General features: G+C 50.1%; 1 protein-coding gene and 1 pseudogene across 4 annotated transcripts in view; both read left to right on the top strand.

The window, feature by feature from the left end:
* The window catches only part of agpat4 (1-acylglycerol-3-phosphate O-acyltransferase 4 (lysophosphatidic acid acyltransferase, delta)), a 313,768-nt gene that overhangs the window by 156,803 nt on the left and 129,592 nt on the right, over window positions 1–27,373 (top strand). For all 4 annotated transcript variants that reach the window (XM_072503738.1, XM_072503709.1, XM_072503730.1 and 1 more), the window contains 2 exons: window positions 25,031–25,192; window positions 26,563–26,716. In XM_072503738.1, coding sequence (XP_072359839.1) covers window positions 25,031–25,192; window positions 26,563–26,716 — 316 coding nt within the window. The remainder of the gene's footprint in view (window positions 1–25,030; window positions 25,193–26,562; window positions 26,717–27,373) is intronic.
* LOC140429133 (calcium-activated potassium channel subunit beta-2 pseudogene) lies at window positions 25,373–25,958 on the top strand (annotated as a pseudogene).

Raw genomic sequence — 27,373 nt, 5'->3', positions numbered from 1 at the left:
TATTTCTTGGGTGAAGACGTTGCAAGTGTTCAGCACCCCCGCCCCCGCCCCCCACACACCAAATTAGCTGAGAAAGAATCATGCACTTGTGGTTTAAAATTTGCTGGATGACGGTCAAAAAGTATAATTTAGCAAATAATGAGAGTAAGCAAATGAAACTTCAACAAAATCAAAGCATTTGCTGATTTAAAATAAATTATTTAAAATAAATCTGATTTTAACATACTGATGCTGTTGCCCTTGTGATGAATGTAGGAATTTCCGATGTATTGCGTTATAGTTATTTGGTGCAGTAAGAGTTGAAAGCCTGAGTTAGTATTGACTGCTGCAGTCATGTTTTAAAATAAATCCAAATTTGAAAGACAACAAAGATTTTGGGAGCCAGGTGGGCAATTAAATGATCTTAAAAAGCTTGGGCTAATGCAGTTTGTTTGAATTTTAAAAAAATCTTTTTATTCTCCTCATTTTCAACATTTTCAACCATAAACAACCAAAGAAAAAACAAACAAAAATAATAACAATCCCCCACACACGAACCTCAGCCCGCTCAAAATACAGAACCAAACATCCACCCGTACATTCCAGGTAAAAAACACAAATTAACAATCAATGCATAAACAGTGTATCCCACCCCCCCCCCCCCCAATCAACTATCATCATTTTAAAAACAATTTTGTATACCCAATTCAATTTTTCCATTTAAGGGGCAATTTAGTGTGGTCAATCCACCTACCCTGAACATCTGTTGGGTTGTGGGGGGCGAAACCCACACAAACACTGGGAGAATGTGCAAACTCCACACGGACAGTGACCCAGAGCCAGGATCGAACCTGGGACCTAGGCGCGTGAGGCAGCAGTGCTAACCGCCCTATCCACCATCATCATGACTCCAGGAACTGCCGACTGGGCTTGGCCCGCCCCATCCCATTGTTACCATCGAGCCCCTACCCCTCCTCCCAGAATCTTCTCATCCACTTCCTCTCGAAAACACCTCACCCAGTATCGGTTCCGGCCCCCATCTTTTCACACTTCCTAGGCCCATCAAAACCCGTTCTACCAGGCTCTGATGGCCGCAGACCCTCCCCCCACCACACTCCCGTTCACTGGCCAGGTTAGGCTAGCCAGTGTGGAGGCCCATGCCCAGGCCTCACTCCCCTCTTTCCCCCCCCCCCCCCCCACCTGTGTAAACACACAAACCCCAAAGAACTATCATTATAAAAGAAAATCCCAACTCTTACCTTGTCCAAATAGGCAACTACCACTCATTTAGCACATATAATAACATGCAGTGAAAAATAGAGCTACACACACTCCTCCATCCCCTCCTACCCTCAATCCAGGACGAATCCCCAGTCCCATTTCTCACTTCTGCCCCAGTCCTTCTGCCATCACAAATGCCTCGGCCACTTCCACCGTCTCGAAATGAAAGTCTTCGGAGTTGTAGGTCACTCTCAACTTAGCTGGGTACACTATGCCGAACCGCACACTGCTGTTATACAGTGCCATCTTCACTCGGCTGAATGCCGCCCGCCACTGTGCCAACTCTATAGTAAACTCCTGGTATATATGTATACCAACTTCAGCCCACTGCACCTCCTGCTTCTGCTTTGCCCAACTCTGGACCTTCTCCTTCACGCGGTACCTACGGAAACAAATAATTACTGCTCTTGGCGGCTCATTCGCCTTTGGTTTAGGCCTCCATGTGCTATGAGCCTGATCCAGTTCATACTGAGAGGGATCTTCCCCCTCCCCCAACAGCTCCGCCAACATCTTGGCAAAATTTTCCGTTGGCCTCGAGCCCTCCACTTCTTCGGGCAGACCCACGATCCTCAGATTTTGCCGCCTAGATCTGGTTTCCAGGTCCTCCACTTTGGCTCGCAGACCCTTGTTGGCCTCCACCTCCCTCTGCAGTTCCACACCCGAGGTGAGTTGATCACTGTGTTGCGACAAGGCCTCTTCCACTCCCTTCAGTTACTCACCCTGTTCCTGCACCTTGGCCGATGTCCTCGACACCGTCGCTTTCACTGGGGCAATCGCCTCCTCCACCAGCACCTTCAATACTGCCATCGTCTCCTTCCTCATCACCTCCATGTGCTTTGCAACCATCACCTCAGTCATCTTTTCTGCCGTGAACAGTGCGGCCCCACCAAGTAACCCAGCTTCCGCCACCCTTCCAGTTGCCGAGCTGACCCATCCACTCAACGGCGAGCCTTCATTCGGCCCCTTCTTTACGGCAGCTTTCCTTTGGGTTTTGGACATCCTTCTTCCTTATGTCTTCCTGCACTTATTTTACAAAAAATTGCCCCTGGGACCAGGGCAATCAAGCCTCTAGCAGGAGCCATCCAACGTGCGACCTCCTCCTACATGCCGCCACCGGAAGTCCACAGTTTGTTTGAATTAAGGGGGTTCTCTGGAGTTAATTAGATTTCAGCTTAGTAACATGATGTCGTAGATTTCGGCTTAGTAAGATGATGTTAATACTGGTTGGAGCTAAGGTTGTTACTGGGTGGAGCTAAGGTTATCAGGCATTTTGCCGAGAAACGTTCAGTTGTGAGTTAGAGGAACTGTGAACAGAAGTAAAGCAGTTTGCTCTCTACAGTTCAGTTTAAAAAAATATCTGCAGACAAGAGAGCAATGTGGTTGAAAAGGTGGACAAACCTTGGTGGAGCCGCTTCTGAAGAAATATGCCACAGTTTCTGCATGGTTCTGACAACAGCCAGAGCTTTTCTTTAAAGCAATGTCTCTTTCTCAAATAACATTTCTATACAGCTATTCCTATGTGCTGATAGTATTTAAATGGATTGAAAGCTGAAATAGTATTTCTTGCTGTTTGAGTGGGAATGAAGATAGCAGTTAAGCGTATTGTATTCACTGTATTGAGTAGTGTTTGAGGGATAATTCTCTTGTGTTAGTAATAAAGTTTGTTTTAATATGTCATATCCCAGTTTCTTTATGCAATCACTCTTGGAGTGAGGTGTTCTTTCCTCACATTCATACAAAATTAAAATAAAATATTGGGGTCTCTGTCCGGTATCCTAGCCACGGCTGGGGTCTGGTCTGGGATTGTAATACCCTCCTTTTGTATTGTACATGTGGTGAAGTATCCAAAGACTTTGGAGGTTATTTTGGAGAAAAGATGAAAATGGTCCTAAGTGAATGCTCTGCTAATAGGACATGCTTGGTTGACGTCTAGTTTTAGCACAAAAATTTCATCCCAATTTTTGATTGCCACAATTTGAACTTGCCTGGGGGTGCTTACGTTAGCACTTCAGTGCTAACTTAAGAACACTTTTTGTGAAGCAGTATATGTGCTCCATGCACCACCAACTTCCACTGAAGGTCTGGAATGCACTACAGATTTCAGAATGGCATAGAGATTAAGGCAGAGGGTGCACAGGTTCTTGATGCAGCGCTGGAAGTTCTGTTGAAGGGGTTACAGAGGAATAAGAATGTGCTGCATCAGTAGTGGTGGTGGAGGAGGAGTTCACTTTGCCCTCCTGTCCCTATCACCTGCAGCAGCTAGTGCTGCTCTGCTTGGCATCATGTACTTACTACTGTTCCTCCTGCACCAAACTGGAGGTGGAGTAGCACACTTTTTTGAGGTGAAGTCCTTGAAATTTCTGGGATAAATTGGTGAAGTACAAAATGTCCCTGAAAGTCTTGTGTTGTGTTTCTAAACGCTTTTTCATATCTCTAGCAGCAAGTAAATAGCAAAGGTAAGTGCTCCTTCCATAATGCTGAGTAGAAACTTTCAGCAATGACTTGCTTCCTCTCCACATTTAGTCACTTTTAAAGGGTATTAGGCTGGGTGCTATTCACCAAACTATAATACAATCTCATTAATAGTTTTAAATGATTTTTTTGGGTGATTTTCTGGGTAATTTGTTTCTATCATTTTTTCAACTCCTTTACCAAATGGTGTGTTATTCTAAAAGTGGAATAAACATATATCTCAGCTTAAGACCCTTTCTTGGCTAGATAGGAGGCCCTTGAGCACCTGAAGAACCCATCAGCAATCATAGCCTGTGTTCTATTAAAAGGCTCCCAATGTGAAAGCTATGCAATTTTCCCCTACTCTCAATTTTATTGGTGAGATGAGGGGACGCCCAGATATTTCCTCACATTTTTGTAACTACCTGCAGTTTCTTTTAAATGGTGCCAATTTTTAAAAAAAAATCTTGTAGCTGGCTTTTTCTATTGTTCTGCTCTGTCAGGAACTAAATCATTTTCATTTCCCATCAAAACTTTGGATTTAGGTTGGCTTGGAAACTGATTGGGGTATAGGTATTTTCCTGTATAGTTATCATTTTTGGCTCGAATGCAAGAGTTTCCTTGTGCTAGAACTAGAAAACTTCACATTTGGGCACCATCACAAGCCATAAACCAATGATGAATAATACGTGTGGTAATAAACAGGTTGAAGAGTTTGCAGGCAGTAATATAGTAAGAGATGCAGTTAATGTGAGCTATAATAGTGAATCTGAATTTATCAATATGATCTAAATCCTGGTTTGACATGTTCCAGAAATACTCAAGCCTGCAGTTTTAGTAATACACGGTTGTGAGGGGGTGGGACACAGGGGGCACGATTCTCCGATGCCGCGCCGGTTGGGAGAATCGCCTGGCGCACCATTTTTCCACACGCCGGTCCGACGCCCTCCCGCGATTCACCGAAGCGGCAAGATCGGTCCCGTCGAGTTCTGCGCGGCGCAGGCCGGAGAATCGCCCGAGACACCCAAAATGGCGATTCTCCGCTACCCCTGCTATTCTCCGGCCGTATGGGCCGAAGTCGCGATGGCGTGATGCCAGTTCACGCCGTCGCCATTCACACCTGGTAAATAAAGTCGTCAGCCAGTCGTGCTGGCTGACGCTGAGCAGTCAGGTGAGCGGACTATTCCGGAGCTCCTGCAGACCGGGTCGGCTTCCCCGAGAATGCTGCGGCTAACCCCGCAGGTTGTCGTGTGGCTGATGGGCACAGGCGACTGGCACACTGGTGAGGAGGACTTTGTGAACTGACCGTTGGACGCAGACAGTGACCAGGTGTTAGGCTGGCTGCATATCTTCAGCGACCAGGCCACCGGGCCACACAGGTATCCCATGCAACCCGGCTGGCGAGGTGTGGAAGAACCTCCGTGTAACATGTCGTTTCTCTGCCCCCCACCACCCTCCTGCACGTCACCATGTATGCCAACCGGACAGCAATGTTCACTGCTGTGGTTGGAGCCGCAGCTCTGCAGTTGGCCATCCGGCAGCGTAGACTCAGACGGCCCCCAGTGGCTACAGATGCAGCGATTGCTGCTGCAGCAGAGGGGATGGCTGCGGAGTAGCCCGCGTCGCTGCGCAGGCCACATGCGCTCAGGCCCGGAAATTCCAGGGGGATGCCGAGGGGAACATTGACCCCCCCCCCGACGGCGAGGAATGCACAGGGAGCGGGCACTGATATCGAAGTGCTTGAGGGGGGGGGGGGGGGGGTGGGTGGGGAGGAGGAGGAGGAGCCACTGATGGTGGTGCCAGGGCGCCACAGGCATCCAGCAAGGCCTAGGGTGTACCTTCGAGGCCCTACCAGACATTACATGCAGGAGGAGACTACGGTTCAGCAGGGAGACAGTCGCACATGCATGCCACCTCGTGGCGCACCTCGCACCACTTGGAATGGGTGGAGGACACGCTATGCCAGTCTCCGTCAAGGTGACGGTGGCCCTAAACTTTTACGCTACTGGTTCCTTCCAGGCGCCGAGCGAGGACCTATCCGGGATCTCACAGGCAACGGTCCACAGGTGCATCAGGGCCGTGACTGACGCCTTGTATGCCATCACGGACATCGCGGACAGGTACATTAAATTCTCCGGGGACCGAGCACAGCAGGAAGCACGGGCACGTGGATTCGCCAAGGTGGCCGGGATATCGATGGTCCAGGGTGTCATCGATGGTGTGCAGTCGTTCAGCCCCGCAATGTTCGATGGATGCCCCCCCTCCCCCTCCAGCTGAGGGGCTGGTTGCTGGGCGACAGGGGCTATCCATTGAGGTCATGGCTGATGACGCCAATATGGAGGCCTCAGACCAACGCGGAGAGCCTATACAATGAGGCCCATCCAGCAACCAGGGGTGTGGTGGAGCGGTGCTTCGGCCTGCTGAAGGTCAGATGCCTGGACCGCTCCGGAGGGGCCCTGCAGTACCGGCCCGACGGGGTCGGTTGCATAGTTGTGGTCTGCTGTGCACAACATTGCCATGCAGAGGGGAGATGCACTGGTGGAGGAGTTGGAGGGAGGACCCGACGGCACTGGAGCTAACGCAAACTAAGGGGAAGAGGAGGAGGAGGAGGAGGATGGCGTGTGTGGGGAGGGGCGCAGGGCGCACACACTGCCCGGCAGCTCTTTACGCCCAGGAGGCTGCGCGACGGCACCGTCGAGGACAGCGGGCACGCGATGCGTTGGTGGCCGCACAGTTCACGCACCGTGGGGGAGGGATTCGCTGAACACTGCCACTTGCACCGTCAGTCCTGCACACGGGCACCACACAGCAACCCCCCCCCGCACCGCGTTCACGGCACCAATTCCACATCACCTTACCACTGCAGCACTACGGGATTGCACATATTGATGATTGTGTAAGCGGGTGTGATCAGTGCCATGTTGAATGATGACAGCCCGCTCTGCGATGAGCTGTGTGCTCAGATTCGCCAGCCAAGTTGTGACTCATGGCTATAGCTGAACCATGCACTCCGGTGGTCACAGCCTTCGTAACGGACATTTCATCACGTGCCCGTGTGGGGTAGCTGGCGTCGGCCTGCCGAGGACTATGGTGTCCGATTTTGGGAGGCAGGGGGGAAAAGGGACAGCACATCCAGCACCGACGTTGAACCGCTCGTTAACCACAGCACCACTCGGTCACCCTCACCAGCCCCCTGGCACCGGACATAGCACTGAGTCTTACAATTTAAGTGCAACAGGGAGATTATTTGTGACATTCACATGCAGATGCCCTACAACTAAACTGTGCCCTGCACCCGTGCCAACTTATTATGTGCCTAACTTCTTTGCCTTACGGGCCCTACCACCACATCTAGGTGTCTCCCCAGATGGTACAGCAGGAGTGGAGGCGGACTGCTGAGAATCACGCCCTGCGACATGGCTCCCCGTCGGCAGGCGTTTCCTGTGGTGGCCCGGCTTCGATGGCCAGGCTGCTCGGTGGGCGTACTGGATGGCGTTGTGCAACCCTGTCCTGCTCGCTGGCCACCAGATGTGCCAGGGACGGAACGGGGGGAGGCCGAGTGTCCCGGGACGTCCCTTGCTGGAGGTACCGGGACGGGCCCCAGAACCTCCTCCTCCCTCGGGGAGCCCGGCTCCGGGCCTCTCTGTGGGACGGAGGTGCGATCGGACACATGCCCCGTCGCACCACCGACACCTGGCGCTGCCAGTCCTGGAGGCCTGCAGCGGTATCGACCACGGTCCGAATGTTCGCAGAGACGGAGCCCAGGGAGTGCGACATTCCTGCCAGGGACTGTGCTATCTCAACCTGTGAGTGCGCTACGTCATCCATCACGTACACCAGGCAGTCTATGCTCTCCGCGACTGACTGCTGGGACTGTGCCATCGCCTGCTGGGACCGGGCCATGGCATGGTGAGACTCGGCCAGGGCCTGGAGAGCGGCGGCAATGTTGTTTTGGCTCTGCTGCATGGCTACCTGTGACAGGGCAGCCCTCTCCTGGGCCATGGATGACGTGTGCACGTGAAGCCTGACGCCTTGCAGAACCTGACCAATGGCCGAAACCATTTCACCCATTGCCTCCACCGCGGACGCCACCCGTGCGGTGTCAGCCTGGGTGGCTGCGATGAGTGGCACCACTCCCTGCTCCTGGACACGAATGGACTCCTCCAACTGCGTGTGTAGGTCCTGGAAGATGGCCCTCATCCCGTTATTCAGTCCCTCGGTGTCCACATGCATCGGTTGTCAGGGTGGGTCAAGTACATCCAGGAACCCGGGAACCGTCTGGGCGGCAGCTGTTTGCTGGGCCTGGGCTGCCCTCCGACCGTCCAGCCCCTCGGCTGCTCCAAACTCCACCTGCTGTACCGGCTCGGCTGTGTGGTGCGCACCAGACCGTGACCCGGGAGCCTCATCACTTATCCGCCCAACCGAGGTGAGTGTCTCTGCGATGGTGGATGGTGTGGGAGACAGCAGTGCCGCTAGCTCGAGGTCATCGTCCGTTAGGAGGTCTGGTGTGTACTGGTCCCCCTCATGGCCCGGCGCAAGGTGCATGCGGCCCATGTCATGTTGCCCTCCAGGTGAATCCGTGGACTGTGTGGCCGTTCTCTGTGCGTCATCGTCACTGTCTGTCATGTGCCCCTCAGTATTGTCTCTGTCCGTCGTACGTGCGTCCCCGTCCAGCGTCCCATACGGAGAGGATGGCCCTCCTGTCCGACCGACTGTCACCCTCTGGCGTGCGTCCCTGGGTGCGCTTGAGGTTGAAGATGGTCAGCTGTGTCTTGGCCGAGACGACCCTGGACGTTCGGCGGCTGGCCCTGGGGAGCACAATGATACGGGATTCGTTAGACACGCTGGGCCGGGTGTATGGTGGTGGTGGGGGCAGTGTGCGAGGGGGGGGGGAGGGGATCGAGGGTGCAGTGGCCAGAGTGTGAGGGGGGAGGGGATCGGGGGTGCAGTGGCCAGAGTGAGGGGGGAGGGGACCGGGGGTGCAGTGGCCAGAGTGTGAGGGGGGCGATGACGGGTTGGGGGCGGGGGGGGGGGGGGGCGCGGTGAGGACATGCAGGGTTGTCTCTCTTGCTTCTGCGCCTCCGACCTGGAATGTCGCGACCTCCCAGGTGGCGGATCCCCCAGCGAGGTCCAGGGCCCCCTGCTCGTGAACATTTAGGGGGTGCAGCACAGGGGAACCCCCTCCGGTTCTCATACGCTCACGTTGGTTGTGAGCTGTCTTGTCCTGGGGCGGGGGGGGGATGGATAAAGCATCACAATTAGGCGGGTATCATCAGGGCGTGCAGATGTAGGCTATATTAATGCTGGGTGAGGAGACAGTTGGAGCCACGCCATGGCATCTCTCCGGGGGGGGGGGGGGTCCCGGTGCTCATGTGGGTCGAGTACAATGTTGTGCACCCTGAACCGCCCCCCCCCCCCCCCCCCCCCATCGTGCCCGGTGGGGGTGGTTGGTTGTGACCCAGGGGCACCCTCGTGGCACTTACCCTGGCAGCCCGAGTGAGGTCGTGCAGCTTCTTCCGACACTGCTCCCCGGACCGGGGGGGGTGCCCCACAGCACTCACAGCGGTGCCAACTTCACGCCAACCGTGCCTCACCGTGCTGGACGGCTGCCGATGCCCACGTCTTGGGCAGAGGGTGGCCCTTCGGCTTTCAACCTCATCGAGGAGGGTGTCCAGGTCCGTGTCCCGGAACCTCGGTGCGGCTTGACGGGGCTCAGCCATCTCTCCTCCTTCCCCACCTTCTCCTCCTGGGTCCTTCCGTGCGCGGATCGCGCCATTTATAGAACAGCGCCGCGTCATTCGGGCGTTGCGCGCTTACGATGCTGCTTTCGCGCCACGCCCCTCGCGTTCCTCGCAGCCCTGCTCCTAGCCCATTTTCAGGCCCTGAATCGATCGCGATCGGGGCCGTTTCGCGCCGTCGTGAAACTCGACGGCGTTCACGACAACGTGGGCACTTAGTCGCGGGAGCGGAGAATTGCGCCCAGGGTCTCTCTCTATGCGAACGATTTGCTGCTTTATGTCACGGATCCGGTGGGGGGATAACCGAAATCATGGAGGTATTAAGAGAATTTGGGCGATTTTCTGGCTGTAAGTTAAATATGGGAAAGAGCGAGATGTTCGTGATCCAGGCAGGGGAGCAGGAAAGGAGCCTGAAGGAGCTGTCTTTTAAAGTGGTTGGGAAGAGTTTTAGGTATCTGGGGATTCAAGTGGCCAAGGATTGGGGACAGCTTCACAAGTTAAATTTGGGCAAAGTAGTGGATCAAATGAGAAGGGATTTCCGTAGATGGGACATGCTCCCACTGACGCTGGCGGGGAGAGTTCAGACGGTGAAGATGACAGTCCTTCCGAGACTGCTTTTCTTTTTTCAATGTCTCCTGATTTTTGTCCCAAAGGCTTTCTTCAGAAGCATGAATGCGGCGATATCAAGGTTTATATGGATGGGTAAAAAGCCCCGAGAGTAAAGAGGGTACTCCTGGAACGGACCCGTGGAGAAGTGGGCTTGACTCTCCCGAGCTTTATTAACTATTACTGGGCTTCCAACCTATCGATGATCAGGAAGTGGGTAGTGGGGGAGGGGTCGGTCTGGGAGCGGATGGAGGTACGAGTCTGGAGGCTTTACTGACGGCTCCCCTGCAATTCTCGCCGGCTTGGTACTCTACAAGTCCGGTGGTGGTGGCAGCCCTAAGGGTATGGGGGTGTTAGTGTGGTCACCGATCTGTGACAATCATCTGTTTGTCCCGGGGGGGCTGGATGGGGGCTTTAAGGTATGGCAGCGGGCTGGGGGTTTGGGGATCTATTCATCCAGGAGGGCTTTCCGACCTTGGAGACATTAGAGGAGGAGTTTGATTTGCCGGGTGGGAATGGCTTTCGGTATCTTCAAGTGCGGGACTTTGTACGGAGGCAGGTTCCAAGCTTTCCTCGCATCCCCCTGAGGGGACTGTCAAAAACAGGGGTTGGAGGTTTCGGAGATACTCAGGGAATTGTTAGAGTGGGAAGGGAGGTGAAGAGGAAGTGGGAAGAGGAGCAAGGAGGGTAGCTGGAAACTCAACTGTGGGAAAAAGCCTTGAAAAGGGTAAATGCATCCTCGTCCTGTGCTAGACTTAGCTTGATTCAGTTCAAGGTAGTCCACAGGACCCACATGACGGTAGCTCGGATGAGTAGGTTCTTCAAGGAGGTGGAGGACAGATGTGGACAGTGTGGGGGTAGCCCGGCCAACCACGTTCATATGTTTTGGGCATGCCCGAAACTGAGGGAATTCTGGCTGGGATTTGCGGATGTTATGTCGGAAGTCCTGGAAGAAAGGGTAACTCCGAGTCCAGAATTAGCGATATTTGGGGTGTCGGAGGATCCGGGGGCAAAGGGGGGGGAGGGAGGCCGATATCCTGGCCTTCTCCTCACTGGTGACCCGGAGATGGATCTTGCTGAGATGGAGAGATTCGGAGCCCCCAACGGCAGGAGTATGGGTCAGTGATATGGGAGGGTTTCTCAGTCTGGAGAAAATCAAGTTCGCTCTCAGAGGATCAATATAGGGCTTTGCCCGGAGTTGGCGGCTGTTCATCGATTTCTTCAACAAAAATTGAACGTTAGCAGTAAGGGGGGAAAGGAAAAAGGGCGGGGGGGGGGAGGAAAACAGGAGGCAGGGTAATGTTAAATAAGGACAGGGGATTCAGTATACGGGTAATTGGGGACAGGGCGGGGGAAGTGGGGACGTGGTTTTTTGTTTGTTGTTCTTTTGGGGGGTATTTTGTCTGGTTGTTTTAGAAATGTCAACATGTTAAATTGTGAAAATTACAAATGCTTCAATAAAATATTTTCTAAAAAAAAAAGTAATACACAGTTACATTTGTGGGAATGATTTTAAAACTGGTGATATAATGGAAAATGGGCAGCACGGTAGCACAGCGGTTAGCAATGTTGCTTCACATTCCAGGGTCCCAGGTGCGATTCCAGCTTGGGTCACTGTCTGTGCGGAGTCTGCATGTTCTCACCGTGTCTCCGCGGGTTTCCTCTGGGTGCTCCTGTTTCGTCCCACAAGCCCCGAAAGGCGTGCTTGTTAGGTGAATTGGAGATTCTGAATTCTCCCTCAGTGTACCCGAACAGATGCCAGAGTGTGGCCACTAGGGGATTTTCACAGAACTTCATTGCAATGTTAATGTGAGCTTACTAATGACAATAATAAAGATTATTATGACTATTAAATGGTGGATTTCCATGATCAAATTACATAATACCTTTTGGCTTTATTTCATGTGTACTTCTGCCAAATGTTTACTGTGCATGCGTGTGGATGCTTTGCTTTCCTTGTGCTAAAAATAAAGGAATAACTAGATTTTAATGATAAAGTTTTAGAAAAGCTCTCGAGTGAATTAAAATAATACATCAGAATGGATTGGATAGATGAAGATGATAACAGTTTATATCTTCCAGCCTAATTCCAATGGTCAAGCTACTGCACAAACTCAGGAGAACTTGCATGTTGCTACGAAATTTGAATTCTAAACACAAACGTTGTCATGCACCAATATTGGAAGTTAGGAAGGTATTTTCTTCAATGATAAATACCAAAATTATAATAGGCAGATTTCCAGGAAATAGTGTTTAATCCTCAAATAGCATTGAGCCCATTGGATGTAACCTGCCTTTTCAACTCGGGAGAAAACAGTTCCCAATTAGATTTCCATACTCTATGATTAGCAAAGTTTTGCGTTTATACCCATGTCTGTTTTAAAAAAATATATAAATTTAGAGTACCCAATTAATTTTTTCCAATTAAGGGGCAATTTAGCGTGGCCAATCTACCTACCCTGCACATCTTTGGGTTGTGGGGGCGAAACCCATGCAAACATGGGGAGAATGTGCAAACTCCACATGGAAGGTGACCTATAGCCGGGATCGAACCTGGGAGCTCGGCGTCGTGAGGCAGCAGGGCTAACCCACTGCGCCACCGTGCTGCCCATCCATTTCTGTTTTCACACATGGGCAGAATTATGTAGTTTTTTCACAATGCGAAGTTCTTATTCTATTAAGATCATTGGTGAAAGAATAGGTCGAAATCCTATATTTGAAGAAATACTGTCAGATTGAAAATATTAGGGGCAATTTAACATGAAAAAGAATGTCCTGTTTTGGGCGCTTATAGCGGGGTCTTCTAACAGAGAGGACTCTTTTTCCTGGCCTCAGTCGGGTGTGCCATTTTTAAATGCTGCCCCGATCTTGCGACTTCCCTCCTCGGAGACCACACCTCTTTCCCCCATCCCCTCCCCCCACTGTCCCAACTTGCCTTAAGGGGCCCTTGAGCCCCTCCTCACCCCATCTCTTACGGGCAGGGCCCCCCCAGGCCCGCCCCTGGCATGGGCAACCTTGCACTGGGCACCATGGCACTACCAACCTCACACCCTAGCAGTGCCCCTGCCAGCCTGACATTGTCACCCAGGCATGCTGGCAGTGCCTAGGTGACACAGTGCCCAGGTGGCAGCAATGCCAAGGTGCCAGGCTGGCAGTGCAGTGCTCTAGTGCCAGCAGGAGAGCCAGGGTACCACCCTGGGGCCTCCGATGGACTCCCAGGTGCCGTTATGCCATGTGGGCCAGTGCTAAATGGTGCCATGGTGAGGTATCCCAGGCATAGGTGTTCGTTCTCGGGCCTTTGGAAAATCGGGTGCCGACATATTTAAATGAACCTAATGATTCACTGAAATCACTTAGGGCAGCACGGTAGCACTGTTGCTTCACAGCACAAGTGTCGCAGGTTCGATTCCCAGCTTGGGTCACTGTCTGTGTGGAGTCTGCACGTTCTCCATGTGTCTGTGTGGGTTTCCTTCGGGTGCTCCGTAAAACTAGTATGAAGCAGCATGACAATATTCCGTACATAATTATTAAAGTTCCTTTATTATCGATCAAAATATAGTACATCGTATGAAAATCAGTATTTTAAAAGTACTTTATGGAGATGTTATTTTACGTCCTCGTCAGTCCATTGTTTCATCTGAACCATTCCAGCTTCTGGGCCTTGGCCAGGAAGCAGTGGAAATACTGATTAAGGGTATTGAGGTGGCTGATGTTGGAGGTCATTCAACAGGTCTAGGGTGACAGGGTTGGGCTCAGAGCAGAGGCATCATTGCTGGATTCATGATTGGAGCCAGGCTTTGAGGAAAATGGAGTGCTTCTAAACAAATATAGAACATAATGTTGAACATCGAATTTCTGCCAAGCTGCCCAACTTCCCCAATGACAGAAGACTCAATGAAGTTGCCACAGCAGGAGCCTATGGCCCAGAGAGATAGACTGAGACATGCGCAGGGCAGGGCTGGTGCCAGATGCCGCCCAGCCCTCTGTGCCACTGTTGTGGTTTGAGGTGGGGATGGGGAGAGCTTGTGACCCCAGTGCTGTTTCTGTAACTCCAATTGGGGTTGTGACCCTCCGTTTGGAAATCACTTTTAATTCATTCACCATTCATGGCTTCAGCCAGTATTAAGGTCCATGAGAAAGCAATCTGTATGCAGCATGGTTTGTGAAAATAGGTAGTTTGGACAACAAAGGCTGCTGGATTTGTCTATGACCAAAATTACCAGTGTAGCATTTGAAACTGTTAACTCAGCAGATAGGGACATCAACACAAGGTTGCTGCTCTGTAACTTAATATATTTTTCAACAAGTATTTTTAAACCAGTTCAAATCTCGGTGGGACCTCAACATGTTTTAATGAATAATAATTTTAAAAGGTTAATATTAGGGCGGCACGGTGGCACAATGGTTAGCACTGCTGCTTCACAGCACCAGGGACCCGGGTTCAAGTCCAGCCTTGGGTGACTGTGTGGAGTTTGTACTTTCTCCTCGTCTCTGCATAGGTTTTCTCCACGTGCTCTGGTTTCCACCTGCAGTCCAAAGACATGTAGATTAGGTGAATTGGCCATTTTAAATTGCGCCTTTGTGCCCAAAGATGTGCAGGTTAAGTGGGGTTATGGGGATAGGGTGGCGAAGTGGACCTAGGTGGAGTGCTCTTTGAGAGGGTCCGTGCAGACTCGATGGACTGAATGGCTTCCTTGTAGGAATTCCATGATTCTAAGTAGGTCTTCTGGTTCTAAGGGTTAATTTTTCTAGTGGAGAGGTTTTGATACATCCAGCTGAGTACACAGAATTCCAGATTAGAATGAGCATCTCAGTACTAAATAATAATACAATGGCCAAAATATGGTTTGGTGTTTGTGCAAGACATGCAGAAAATATAATTCAAGGAAAGCCAAGCATCCCAGAGAGGTAGAATGCTTAGGACAATTTGTGATCTCAATGCTTAAATAGGATGAGGTTGTGCCGTGGACACAAAGGTGATCATATGAGTATTTGAGGATTGTACTGGGTAATTGGCAGTGACATTTTTTTTTGTTAGCTTATAGAAACTATAGAAATAAGCCATAGACCAGAAAAAAAACCATAGAAAAGTTATAGCACAGAAGTAGGCCATTCGACCCATCTTGTCCATGCACCCAGATGCCCTTTTTAATCCCACTTCCTGCACCCGCTCCAAGGCCCTGTAGTTTACAGCACTTAAGGTGCAGATTTAGGTACTTTTTTTAAAAAAAAGAAGAGTTTTGGGTCTCTGCCTCCACCATTGCCTGAATTAGTAAAAAGCATTTAAATGTGAAGTAGATTAAAAAAGAGTGCCACTCTTTTCAGTGGCACAACTCTGGTTAGATATTACTGAATGTGCACGCAAGATTATTCTAGGTAGATATTGGCAAATTCCCAACTGCGGATGTGGGAATTCTGGGTTTAACCCATTGCCATTCTTCGTGTTGTTGGCCACATGTTAATTTGGTGCATGCAAACAATACTGTTCATACAGTTCATCAGCTGAATGGAACTGCTCTGAGAACTTTCTCGAGAACCAATCTGGGCGGTAATACTTAAGCCATAGCTGGTCATGTGAGAGAGTAAGCATCAAGGTTCTTGGGTCTTGGGTGGAAGAGGTGGAAAGAAGAGGAGATTTCTCTATTGGCGGGTGTGGGAGGCAGGCAGTGGATATATATGTACAGGAGACTGAGAGCCAGTAATGGTGGTGTTGATGCAGAGAATGTTTCTCCCAGAACCTGGCTACGGTGTAGGAAGAAATTTAACAATCTCTCAAATTATCAAGATAAAATTAATCTTCAAATGGCATACCTTATCAACTGTACCATTAGCCTCATTCATGACTCAATTCTTCACCCCTTCATCCACTTAATAACAATCTCAATCAGTACTCATATGCAACCTCATTTTCTGGTTAGCTAGCACCTGCGCTATCCTTTTCACTCTGCAAGCCGCCCCCCCCCCCCCCCCCCCCCCCCCCCCCCCCCCGGCTCCCTAATGACTGACGCCTCAGCACAGGTAAATCTCCTCTATACTCGTTCTCTCTCTTCCCCCCCCCCCCAGTTTTTTGCTGCTACATCCTTTCACAAGTACCTGGATGAGCCCTTGGTATGTCATAACATTTAAGGCTATGGGCTGTACTGGCAAATGGGATTAGGTAGGCAGGTCAGGTGTCGTGCAGACTCGATGGGCCGAAGAGCCTCTTCTGCACTGTATTATTCTGTGATGTCACATTCTCCTGCTAAAGAGGATAGTGTATAAGTGAGTAACCCCTGCCAAGTCCTTAAAGTTAGAGGTTCGGGCAGTCTGGAAGGCCTTACAACCCTTCCACATCTGGTTTATAGATCTGTTGGATGAACGATGGGCTCTGTTTTTTTGGTTCTCATTGTCTTGTTGCTTGGATTTTCGACTGGAATTTTCATTCTTTTCTTCCATTGCTTAATGTGGACCCATTGGTTTGGCTGTTGCATTGATTCATGATTGCTGATACTCTCATTTCCTGTGGGGTGGACAAACATAGTAATTGTCTCCTTGGTGCTGCTCTTTTTCCATGTGGGCCATCAGGCAGCCTTCTGAAGCTGAGGAAGAATGTTGCTGTGGTGAGAAGAAGGTTTAGTGGTATGTTCACCTCTTCATTTTGTTGTCAATGGTGAGAGACTGACACAAGGTTCCAGCGTCCATTGTGGCTGCAGCATGTTGGATGGAAGTGTGTGTGTGTACAGTGTCAACCAGCTGTACCGTCTTTGTAGTTGGATGTAGAGGCCTCTCAGACCGCTGAGATATTCTTTGGTACCACTTCTACTGATGACTCCATGGCCGGTAGGTTGGTCTGACCTTTTGGGAACTTTCCAGGGTCTCGAATGATAATGGACAGATCTGCTGTGCCGGGGTGCAAAGGTGAAATCCGATTCTGAATACTCTAAATATTGTTTGAGAACTGTTCCGGTTGGCTAATGACAGTGATAGTCTTGACATCCTCTGCTGTCTGAAGGAAATCCAGGATGACGAGGCAGGTCTTCTCAGGAGAGAGGCTATATATTGGGAAGACCTCTAACAGGCAAGTGCTCTTTTTGTAAGGCTACTTCCCATACAGTGAATTTTAAAACTACTCCCTTTTTGCAACGCCAACTGGTCCCATTTAAGATTTGCTTTGAGGAAACATGTATGCTTTGACTACTTCCCTATATTTCAGCAACTTTAAAAGATTGCAAACCTTGGAATAGCACTGGTGTTGAGGTGAGAGAGGATATTGGGTCAGAAAATCTAATATAGAATTAGTCTGGATGGAGCAAAGAAGTAGCAAGGGGCAGAAAACCTGAATGGGAGTTGTTTATACGCGTCCAAAATAGCAGTGATAAGGTGGCTTTAAACAGGAAATTAGAGATGCATGTACAAGGATGCTACAGTAATCCTACATATAAATTGGGCAAACTAAATTAGCGACAATTCTGTGGCAGATGAATTCCTGGAGTGTGTACGAGATTTTTTTTTTTAGACCAGTATGTTGAGGAACCAACGAGGGACCATGTTATCTTAGATTTGATATTTTGCAAAGAAAACGGGTTGATTAGTCATCTTGTTGTGCGGAGTCCTTTAGAGAACAGTGACCATAATAGAATTCTTCATTAGGATGGAAAGTGATGTCCAGTCTGAAATTAAGGACCCAAATCTAAACAAAGGAAACTACAAATATATGAGGTGTTAGTTAGCTAATATAGATTGAGGTACCTCTTTAAAAGACATATGATGGTGGCTGGTAATGACAAGTATTTAAGGAACAAATGTATGCATTGCAACAATTCTTTTCTGGCGCAAAACGAAACCAGAAAAGCAGCCCAACCATGGCTTACAAAAGAAATTCAGGATAGTTTTAGATCCAAATAGCAGTCATATAAGGGTGCTAGAAAAAGTAGCAAGCCTGAGGATTAGGAGCAGTTCAGAATTCTACAAAGGAGGACCAATCGATTGATTAAGAGGGGAAAAATAGAGTATGAGAGCAAAAGCAAATTATTGCTGACGCTGGAAATTGAAACAAAAACAGAAAATACTGGACAATCTCAGCAGGTCTGACAGCATCTGTGCAGAGAGAAGGGAGCTCAAATCTGAATGACTCTTTGTCAAAGCCGATGCGTTGGCCTTTGCCTCTCTGATAACCCAGAGGCGGATATTGCTCGGGTGGCGGGCCTCCATCAACCTCTGCCTCTCGAATCACTCCACCCTCTCCTTGTGCACCCGAATCAAAATAAACTCCCCCCTAATAAGCGCCTTCCATAACATAGAGGCGGAGACCTCACCCGTCTTGATATGCTCCACTTAATTCCGGATAGTCACCTCTACCTTTCCACAAATCTCCTCTGCCAACAACTCCACATCTAACTTCCACTGCGGCTGCTGGGAGCCGGCCACCAGAATCACCAAATATTCTGACCCCCGCTAACAACACCCTGCCCAGTACAAAAAAAATCAATCTGGGAATACACCCGGTGGACTTGCACAAAGAACGAAAATTCCTTCGTTTTCGGCCTCTCAAACCTCCATGGGTCCACCCCCACCCATCCATCCCAAAAACCCCTGCAACTCCTTTGTTCAGGTTTAAAGATTTGAGACATGGCCGGTCAAGCCGAGGATCCAACACGGTATTAAAGTCCCCCCCCCATAATCAGCTGGTGCATGTTCAAGTCCGGAACCTTTGCAAAAACCCGCTTCATGAGTTCCACATCATCCCAATTTGGGGCATATATATTCGCCTGCCCCCGGGGTCTGCTGCTATATTCCCCAACGTAAAGGCCACCCTCGTACACACCAACACCGCCACCCCCCTTGTTGTCTTGTCGAACCCCAAAATCTGCCCCACCTAGCCCTTCCTCAGCCTTTCCTGATCCACTACCTTTAAATGAGTCTCTTGTAGAAACGCACTGTCCGCTTTCAAACTCCTCAAATGCGCAAAGACGCATGACCTCTTAATAGGCCCTTTTAATCCCCGAACATGCCAGGAGATTGGCCAGGTTGGGCTGGGTGTTGGGGCCTTCTCCGATCAGCCATACCCCCCCTTTAGTGGGCTCCTCCAGGCCTGCATCTCACTCACCCTCAAGGACCCCTCAAGGTGGCCACCACCATCCGCCCCCTTTAACCAATTCCACCCATGTCAGCAACCCTCCCTACCCTCCTAACCTTCCCCCTCCCCCCATCCACAAATAAAGAAAACCATCTCCACCCAACCACCTCGCCCCTTCTCCCTCCACACATCTACACCCCCATGACCCATATCCGACCTCCATGGCTCCTCCATCCCACCCTCTGCCACCGCAAGCACACTGATCCCAAATTCCAACCGTGGGCAGGTGAGCAAGATGCAGCATAATCAATTTAATACAAACACCAATAATTAGTTAATCACTGTGGGAAAAACAGCAATTGCAACCAAACAACCCAGCATAAATGCAACCCTTTCCTTCACCAGTATCTCCCAAGTTCAATGTTCTCAGAAGTCTTCCAGTCCATGGTCTCTCATAAACTTACTCGCCTCCTCTGGCGTCTCGAAATAAAACTCCAGATTCCGGAATGTGACCCACAAATGAGCAGTATACAATATACTGAATTTTACGTTTTTCCTGAATAGGGCCGCTTTGACCCTATTAAACCCCGCCCATACGCTCCTAAGTTCTGATAAATACGCACTGCTTGGGCCTTCCCAAGTGCATTCTCTCATCTCCTTCACCCACCACAGAATCTTCTCTTTATGCAAGCGATGGGGAAACCGCACCATGATTGCCCTTGGTGGCCCACCTGCCTTCAGCTTCCTCTTTAGCAACCTGTGCACTTGATCCACCTCAGGTTGGTCAAAGACCCCGCCTCCCCCACCAACTTCTCTACCATTTGTGTCACATATTGTGAGGCCTGCGTTCACTCGATCCCCTCAGGCAGACCCACAATCCAAAGATTCTGCCTCCTCGAGCGATACTCCCAAGTCATCCACCTGCTCTCTCAACTTCTGACCCTCTGCCCCAGCACGATTTCCACCTCCAACGAAGCCAACCAATCCTTATGGTCAGCCACCGACATCTCCACTTTCTGGAGCAATGCATGCTGCACCTCCAGTCTTTGCTCCACTCTCTCTGTGGCTGCCCGGGTCAGCCCGTCCACCCTGGTAATGCTCTCTGAGTCCTCATTTCTCTGCAACTCAAACGTAGCCATCAAGAACTCCACCAACTGTTCTGTGGACCACTGAGCATGCAACAATGCCACAGAGGTCTCCACCATCTTTTCTTCTGTCACAGTTTGAGAGATCACTTGGTCTGACTGTTGTACCTTACTTTTTGCACTCCTCGTTTGATAGGCCACAGACATGCCCTACTGGAGGAGAGTTCTTAGTGCCTCATACTTAAAACACTTAGACCTCAGGCGAGCGCCATTCAGCACTGGTCCCTACAAATGGGGAACAGGTGGAACGGCACTCGTGGGGGTCTTCCAGGGGATCAGATGCCCCCAGCTGCATTCCCTTTGGGCAGGGTGATAACCTGACACTGCTGATGCCACCTGGGTAGCCAACCTGGCTCTACCAAGGTACACAGGTGGCACAACCAGCTGGCATGGGCACGGGCGCTGCCAAAGTACAAAACTGGCATTTTTGCGCGAGCAGGGCAGCACGGTAGCACAAGTGGATAGCACTGTGGCTTCACAGCGCCAGGGTCCCAGGTTAGACTCCCTGCTGGGTGGAAGTGAGGGTTTGGGTAGAAGTGAGGGCTTAAGGTGGAAGTGAGGGCTTAAGTGAGTCGGTGCAGACTCGATGGGCCGAATGGCCTCCTACACTGTATGTTCTATGTACTATGTACTTTCCACCTGCATAATTACCCCCAAAACGGGCAAAAAGACTCAAAACAATTTCACTTCAAGCAGGAGCCACCTAATGTGCAACCACACACCATGGCTGCCACCGGAAGTCCTACATTCCAGGGTACTAAAGGAGGTGTCCATGCATGTGTTGATTATCATCTTCCAAAATTCTGTAGATTCAAGAACCGTACCAGCAGATTGGAGGGTCGCAAATGTAAGCCCACTATTTTTTAAAAGGAAGCGAGGAAGGAAACGGGGTATTAGAGAGCGGTTAGCCTAACAGTAATAGGGAAAATGCTAGAGTCTATTATAAAGGATGCGATAACCGGACACTCAGAAAATATCGATGAGATTAGACAAAGTCGACATGGATTTATGAAGGGGAAACCCCGTTGATAAACCTACTGGTGTTTTTTGAGGACGTAACTTGGAATAGATCAGAGTTGTGATGAACGGTTACTGCCTTATCATCATGTAAGGTGATGTCCCCTTTAAGACTGGGCTTGGAACCCTGGGGACTCCGCCTCTGGCTCCGCCCATCTGGGAGCCATACATAAAGGGCTGCCTCATGGTCTGTATAGCAGTCAGCTCTCGTCTATAGCTGTAGCATAGTTATTAGTCTAATAAAGCCTTCTTTACCGTTTAATCTCTAAGCATCATTATTGAGGGTACCTCAATTTATTAGACTAAACTAGATTCAGGATGGACGCAGGCCTAAAACCAGAGAAGCTCAATCTGGAAGCACGAACGCCGGAGGCAAAGGAAATTTTTAAATACTGGCTGCGGTGCTTCGAGGCCTACCTGGACTCCGCAGAGATTCCCATCCTAGGGCCACGCAAGCTGCGTCTACTCCACGCCCGGGTGAGTCACAGAATCTCCGCCACGCTCGAAAAGGCGACGACAATTGAGGAAGCGATCGAGTTGCTCCGCAAGCGGTTTGTCAAACCCGTCAATGAGGTGCACGCCCGGCATCTGCTCTCTACCTGCCGGCAGCGCTCGGGGGAATCGCTCAACGAGTTTGTTGAGAAACTCACCACGCTGGCCAGGGACTGTGACCATCAGGATGTGACAGGGGAAGTCCATATGAACCTGCACATCAGGGATGCTTTTGTGTCCGGAATCCGCTCGACCTACATGCGGCAGCTCGAAAACGGGGCAAAAGACCTGCAGGAGACGCTAACGATCGCCTCCTCGCTGGAGGTGGCCCGACATAACTTGGGTACGTACCTCGCGGACTCTGCCAGCCCCCCCCCCCCCCCCCCCCCCCCCCCGGACTTCCTCAGACTCACCCGTATTACAGGCCTGCGCCACGCGGCGACCCACTCACCATGGGGGCACACCTTGCTACTTCTGCGGGCAGGGCCAGCACCCACGCTCACGCTGCCCAGCCCGCTCCGCGATCTGCAGCAACTGCGGGAAGAAAGGGCACTTTGCGAGGGTCTGCCTGGCCAGACCCAGGGGCCAGAAAATCAGGCTCTCAGGCCAACAGGCCTCGCAATGCTGCTGCACACCGACCTGACACGCCCTCTTCTGACGCGTCATCAGCCTTGTGCGAATCATGGGAGCGGCCATCTGGTCGGCGACCATCTTCTCGACCCGACACGTGCGACCGACGGCAGCGGCCATTTTACGAGTCCGATTCGGCTGACTCCTCCGACTACCCGCGACTGGGTGCGATCACCCTCGATCAAACTCGGCCAAAACACCTGCAGAACTCCATGATGCAGGTCCAGGTCAACGGGCACGACACTGCATGCCTCTTCGACTCCGGGAGCACGGAGAGCTTTATCCACCCTGAAACGGTAAGGCGCTGCTCCCTACGCACCCATCCCGCATCCCAAACCATAGCCCTCGCATCTGGGTCCCACTCGGTAAAAATCACGGGGTACTGTATTGCGGATCTCTCGATCCAGGGTGCCAAATACACCCGTTTCAAATTTTATATCCTCCCTCACCTCTGTGCCCCCCTGCTGCTCGGACTGGATTTCCAGTGCAGCCACCGAAGCCTGACACTGAAGTTCGGCGGACCCTTGCCCCCCCCTCACGGTGTGCTGCCTTGCGACACTGAAAGTCGCACCCCCCTCGCTATTCGCTAACCTCACTCCTGACTGTAAGCCCGTCGCCACCAGGAGCCGGCGCTACAGTGCCCAAGATATGGCTTTTATCAAGTCAGAGGTCCAGCGTTTACTGGGAGAGGGGGTCATCGAGGCTAGCAACAGCCCTTGGAGAGCGCAAGTGGTGGTAGTCCGGTCCGGGGAGAAGAAACGGATGGTCGTGGATTATAGCCAGACCATAAACCGATTCACGCAGCTTGATGCGTACCCCCTTCCTCGCATCGTGGAAATGGTAAATCGGATCGCCCAATACCGAGTCTTTTCCACGGTCGACCACAAATCTGCCTACCACCAGCTCCCCATCCGACCAAAAGACCGCCCCTATACTGCCTTCGAAGCAGCCTGCCGGCTCTTCCACTTCCTCAGGGTCCCCTTTGGTGTCACAAATGGGGTCTCCGTCTTTCAAAGGGCGATGGACCAAATGGTGGACCAGTACGGTTTGCGGGCTACATACCCGTACTTGGACAATGTCACCATCTGCGGCCATGATCAGCAGGACCATGACGCTAACCTCAAAAAGTTCCTCGAGACCGCCCGAGCCCTTAACCTGACCTATAACGAGGGCAAATGCGTTTTCCACACCACCCGGCTGGCCATCCTCGGTTTCCCTGCTTATATCCACAGTGACCGGGGTACATCGTTCATGAGCGATGAACTGCATCAGTATCTGCTCAGCAAAGGCATTGCCTCGAGAAGAACGACCAGCTATAACCCACGGGGAAACGGGCAGGTGGGGAGGGAGAACGCGACTGTGTGGAAGGCTGTCCTTCTGGCCCTGCGGTCGAGAAATCTCCCAACCACCCGCTGGCAGGAGGTCCTACCCGATGCCCTACACTCCATTAGGTCACTCCTCTGCACGGCTACGAATGAGACCCCTCACGACCGATTGTTTCTCTTCCCCAGGAAGTCTACCTCCGGGGTCTCGCTTCCACCTTGGCTGATGGCTCCGGGACCTGTTCTTCTCCGGAGGCACGCGAGGAGCCATAAAACGGACCCCCTAGTTGAAAAGGTCCGACCGCTCCCCTGCTCCCCTGCAGGACCCGTCGCCCCCTACAACACGCCCCCTTCCAGCCCTACCACCCGTTGGTGAGCTCCTACCGTGCGCCCCCCTTTACACACCCCGCCGGCGCCGGCTCCGCTACCCCCGGCCCTGCCTAGTTCCTCTGCCCCGACCCGGACTGAAGCACCGACCGCTGTGCTCCCGGATGTGCCCTCAACCGGGACGTCCGTGCCCGCCACACCACCGCCTGAATTGAGGAGGTCGAGGAGGACGATCCGGCCACCGAGACGGATGGACCTATGATGGCACTTCACCCCCGCCGGACTCCTTTTTAAACAGGGGGTGAATGTGATGAACGGTTACTGCCTTATCATCATGTAAGGTGATGTCCCCTTTAAGACTGGGCTTGGAACCCTGGGGACTCCGCCTCTGGCTCCGCCCATCTGGGAGCCATACATAAAGGGCTGCCTCATGGTCTGTATAGCAGTCAGCTCTCGTCCATAGCTGTAGAATAGTTATTAGTCTAATAAAGCCTTCTTTACCGTTTAATCTCTAAGCATCATTGTTGAGGGTATTTATGAAGGGGAAACCCCGTTGATAAACCTACTGGTGTTTTTTGAGGACGTAACTTGGAATAGATCAGAGTGAACTAGTGGATGTGTATTTCGACTTTCAGAAAGTGTTAGATAAAGTCCCAAGAGGTTAGTGAACAAATTACAGCGTGTGGGATTGGGGGTAATGTATTGTCATGGATTGAGAATTGGTTGGCAGGCAAGAAACAGAATAGGAATAAATAGGTCTTTTGGATTGGCAGTCAATGACTCTTCAGGGATCTCTGATTGGGCCCCAGCTATTCACAATATAGATCAAAGATTTGGATGAGGGAACCTAAAGTATAAGGATCAGCCATGATCATATCGAATGGCAGAGTAGGCTTGAAGGGCCAAATGGCTTATTCCTGCTCCTATTTTCTATGTTTCTATGTTAAACTAACATTTTTTTAAAAATCTTTTTTTTTTTTTGTGTAGAGTTCGAAAGTACTAGCAAAAAAGGAGCTGGCTTATGTTCCTCTGATTGGTTGGATGTGGTATTTTCTGGAGATCGTATTTTGCAAGCGACAGTGGACGGAAGATCGCAAAAACGTAGTCCAGAGTTTGCGTAATCTCCGGGATTACCCTGAAATCTTTTGGGTAGGTATAGTGCTCAAATCAGAAACTAAGGTTGACGGTTATGGTCCTCATGGTTGTTAATTGTAAATGTCTTGAGTTTCTCCAGACAATCCTTCAATGGTCTTTGTCAACTACAAGTGTCTCTGAGCAGGAGGAGAAGTGGAGATAAAAGAGGATGCTGCCAAATACAAGCTATAAAAAAAAGTGACAGCGAATGATGTTCTGGACAAATGGAAAGTAATTTCTGCCGTGAAAGTAGGAGAGGACAGGGCTATATATCTGGGTCTGGGAATGCTGATATGTCCAATAGTGGTTGCCTTTCTTTTGGAAACAAAACTTGTCCAATCCTACAATGAAAGTGTTTGGACAGAGAAATCAAAATGTACAGATCTTGATGGAAGAAATACAAACGGCAAAAACCTACGTACAAAACTGTCAAATTATCCTCGAATACAGATATATGTTAACCTGTCCTCTTCAGGTTTGAGGGTTCTGCCCACACAGAAGAAAGTATACACGTCAATCCTGAGTGTTTCTGCACTACAAAATGTAATACAAATTATTCAGAAACTGAAAAACAACACACAATCCCATCCTATCTCTTTTCTTGTTGCTATGAACCAGAATGACAACAAAATCATGTTCTCTTGACAAGGTTTGATCATTCTAGAGCTTTGTTACATTCATTTTTTTTGGTCTAATTGTTGTTCGAACTGTAATTATTATCATGGTGAAGCTGACACAGTATCTGTTGCTGCTCAAGGAACTGTTGCAGACAATGAAATGAAAAGAAAAGCCAGTTTTCACCAAAGTTTCTTAAGAATTGACACCTTGTATCAAAATGCTACCAGAAAATGATTACTTATCTCTGTTACACATTTTCACATAAAGTTCATTAGAATGTCAGGATTTCCCGTTGACTGCAACCCTCGTCACCGGGAAACCCGTGCACCGACATGGGACCAGAATTTTCCGCCGGCGTGAATAGCCGGTAAATCCCGCACATAGTTTCTGGGTCTACGGACGGTTTTAGTGGCAATAAGATGATTTTTTAAAAAGATATTTAAAAAAATTTTTTTTTGAGTACCCAATTCATTTTTCCAATTAAGGGGCAATTTAGCATGGCCAATCCACCTAACCTGCACATCTTTTGGGTTGTGGGGGCGAAGCCCACGCAAACACGGGAGAATGTGCAAACTCCACACGGTCAGTGACCCAGAGCTGGGATCGAACCTGGGATCTCAGCGCCGTGAGGCAGCAGTGCTAACTTACTGTGCCACTGTGCTGCCCCAGTGGCAATAAGATGATTGGCGGTACAACGTTTTGCAGTGGTATCTACAGGGATGTAGTCTCAATCACTTTCTTCCTTTGATATCTTTTCTGACTTGCAGTTTCTGATTCACTGTGAAGGAACACGATTTACAGAGAAAAAGCACCAGATCAGCATGCAGGTGGCTGAAGCAAAAGGCTTGCCCAAGCTAAAATACCACTTACTCCCCCGAACAAAAGGCTTCGCACTCACTGTGCAATGTCTAAGGAATGTAGGTAAGGTTGGAAATGATTATAATATTTATCTGAAAACTAGAGTATACTGCTCTCGATATGCATAAAAATATTTGTCTACATGGAATTTTCTAACCCAGTCGCATGATTTGCAAGTAAATCTACCTTGCAAATTCAGAAGTAGAAATGTGAAGTAATCCATGTACGTGAATTCAAGCTCCTGTTCTTGATTCTGTTTCAGTTATCCTTGTTTTACTCCTGGTTGCCCAACACTGATGACTGTCTGGCCAACAAATTGGTTTCAAAGTGTTATTTCTTGAAAAATATATAGAGTGTGATTTTATAGCTGCTTCGCGCTTGAGTGAGTGTGTGCGGTAGCCTTAGATTGTTGCAAAGGCTAAAATCGGGAACCTTGCTGAGTGCCGATTAGTTTGCAATCTAACCGGCTGCTTCCGCTGGTGAAATCTGGATCTTACCGTGATGTGGTGTGAAATCAATAATCATCACTTGAAGCCAATCTCCATATAATTAACGGGATGGACCCCCTACCTAATGGCCTCCCGTGATCTAACCGACTTCCCAGCAAGTGGTCACATGGACGCCGAATGGTACACCTTTTTAAAAACATGAAGCTGTCGGAGTGACTGCTGTGGGGATCCGAGGAGGTCATTTCTGTTTGTTTTAAAAAAATATTTTTAT

The sequence above is a fragment of the Scyliorhinus torazame genome, chromosome 1 (genome assembly GCF_047496885.1).
Source record: "Scyliorhinus torazame isolate Kashiwa2021f chromosome 1, sScyTor2.1, whole genome shotgun sequence".
NCBI lineage: Eukaryota > Metazoa > Chordata > Chondrichthyes > Carcharhiniformes > Scyliorhinidae > Scyliorhinus > Scyliorhinus torazame.
The sequence above is the reverse complement of the archived record's forward strand: the minus strand, read 5'-3'. Positions and strand labels throughout refer to the sequence as shown.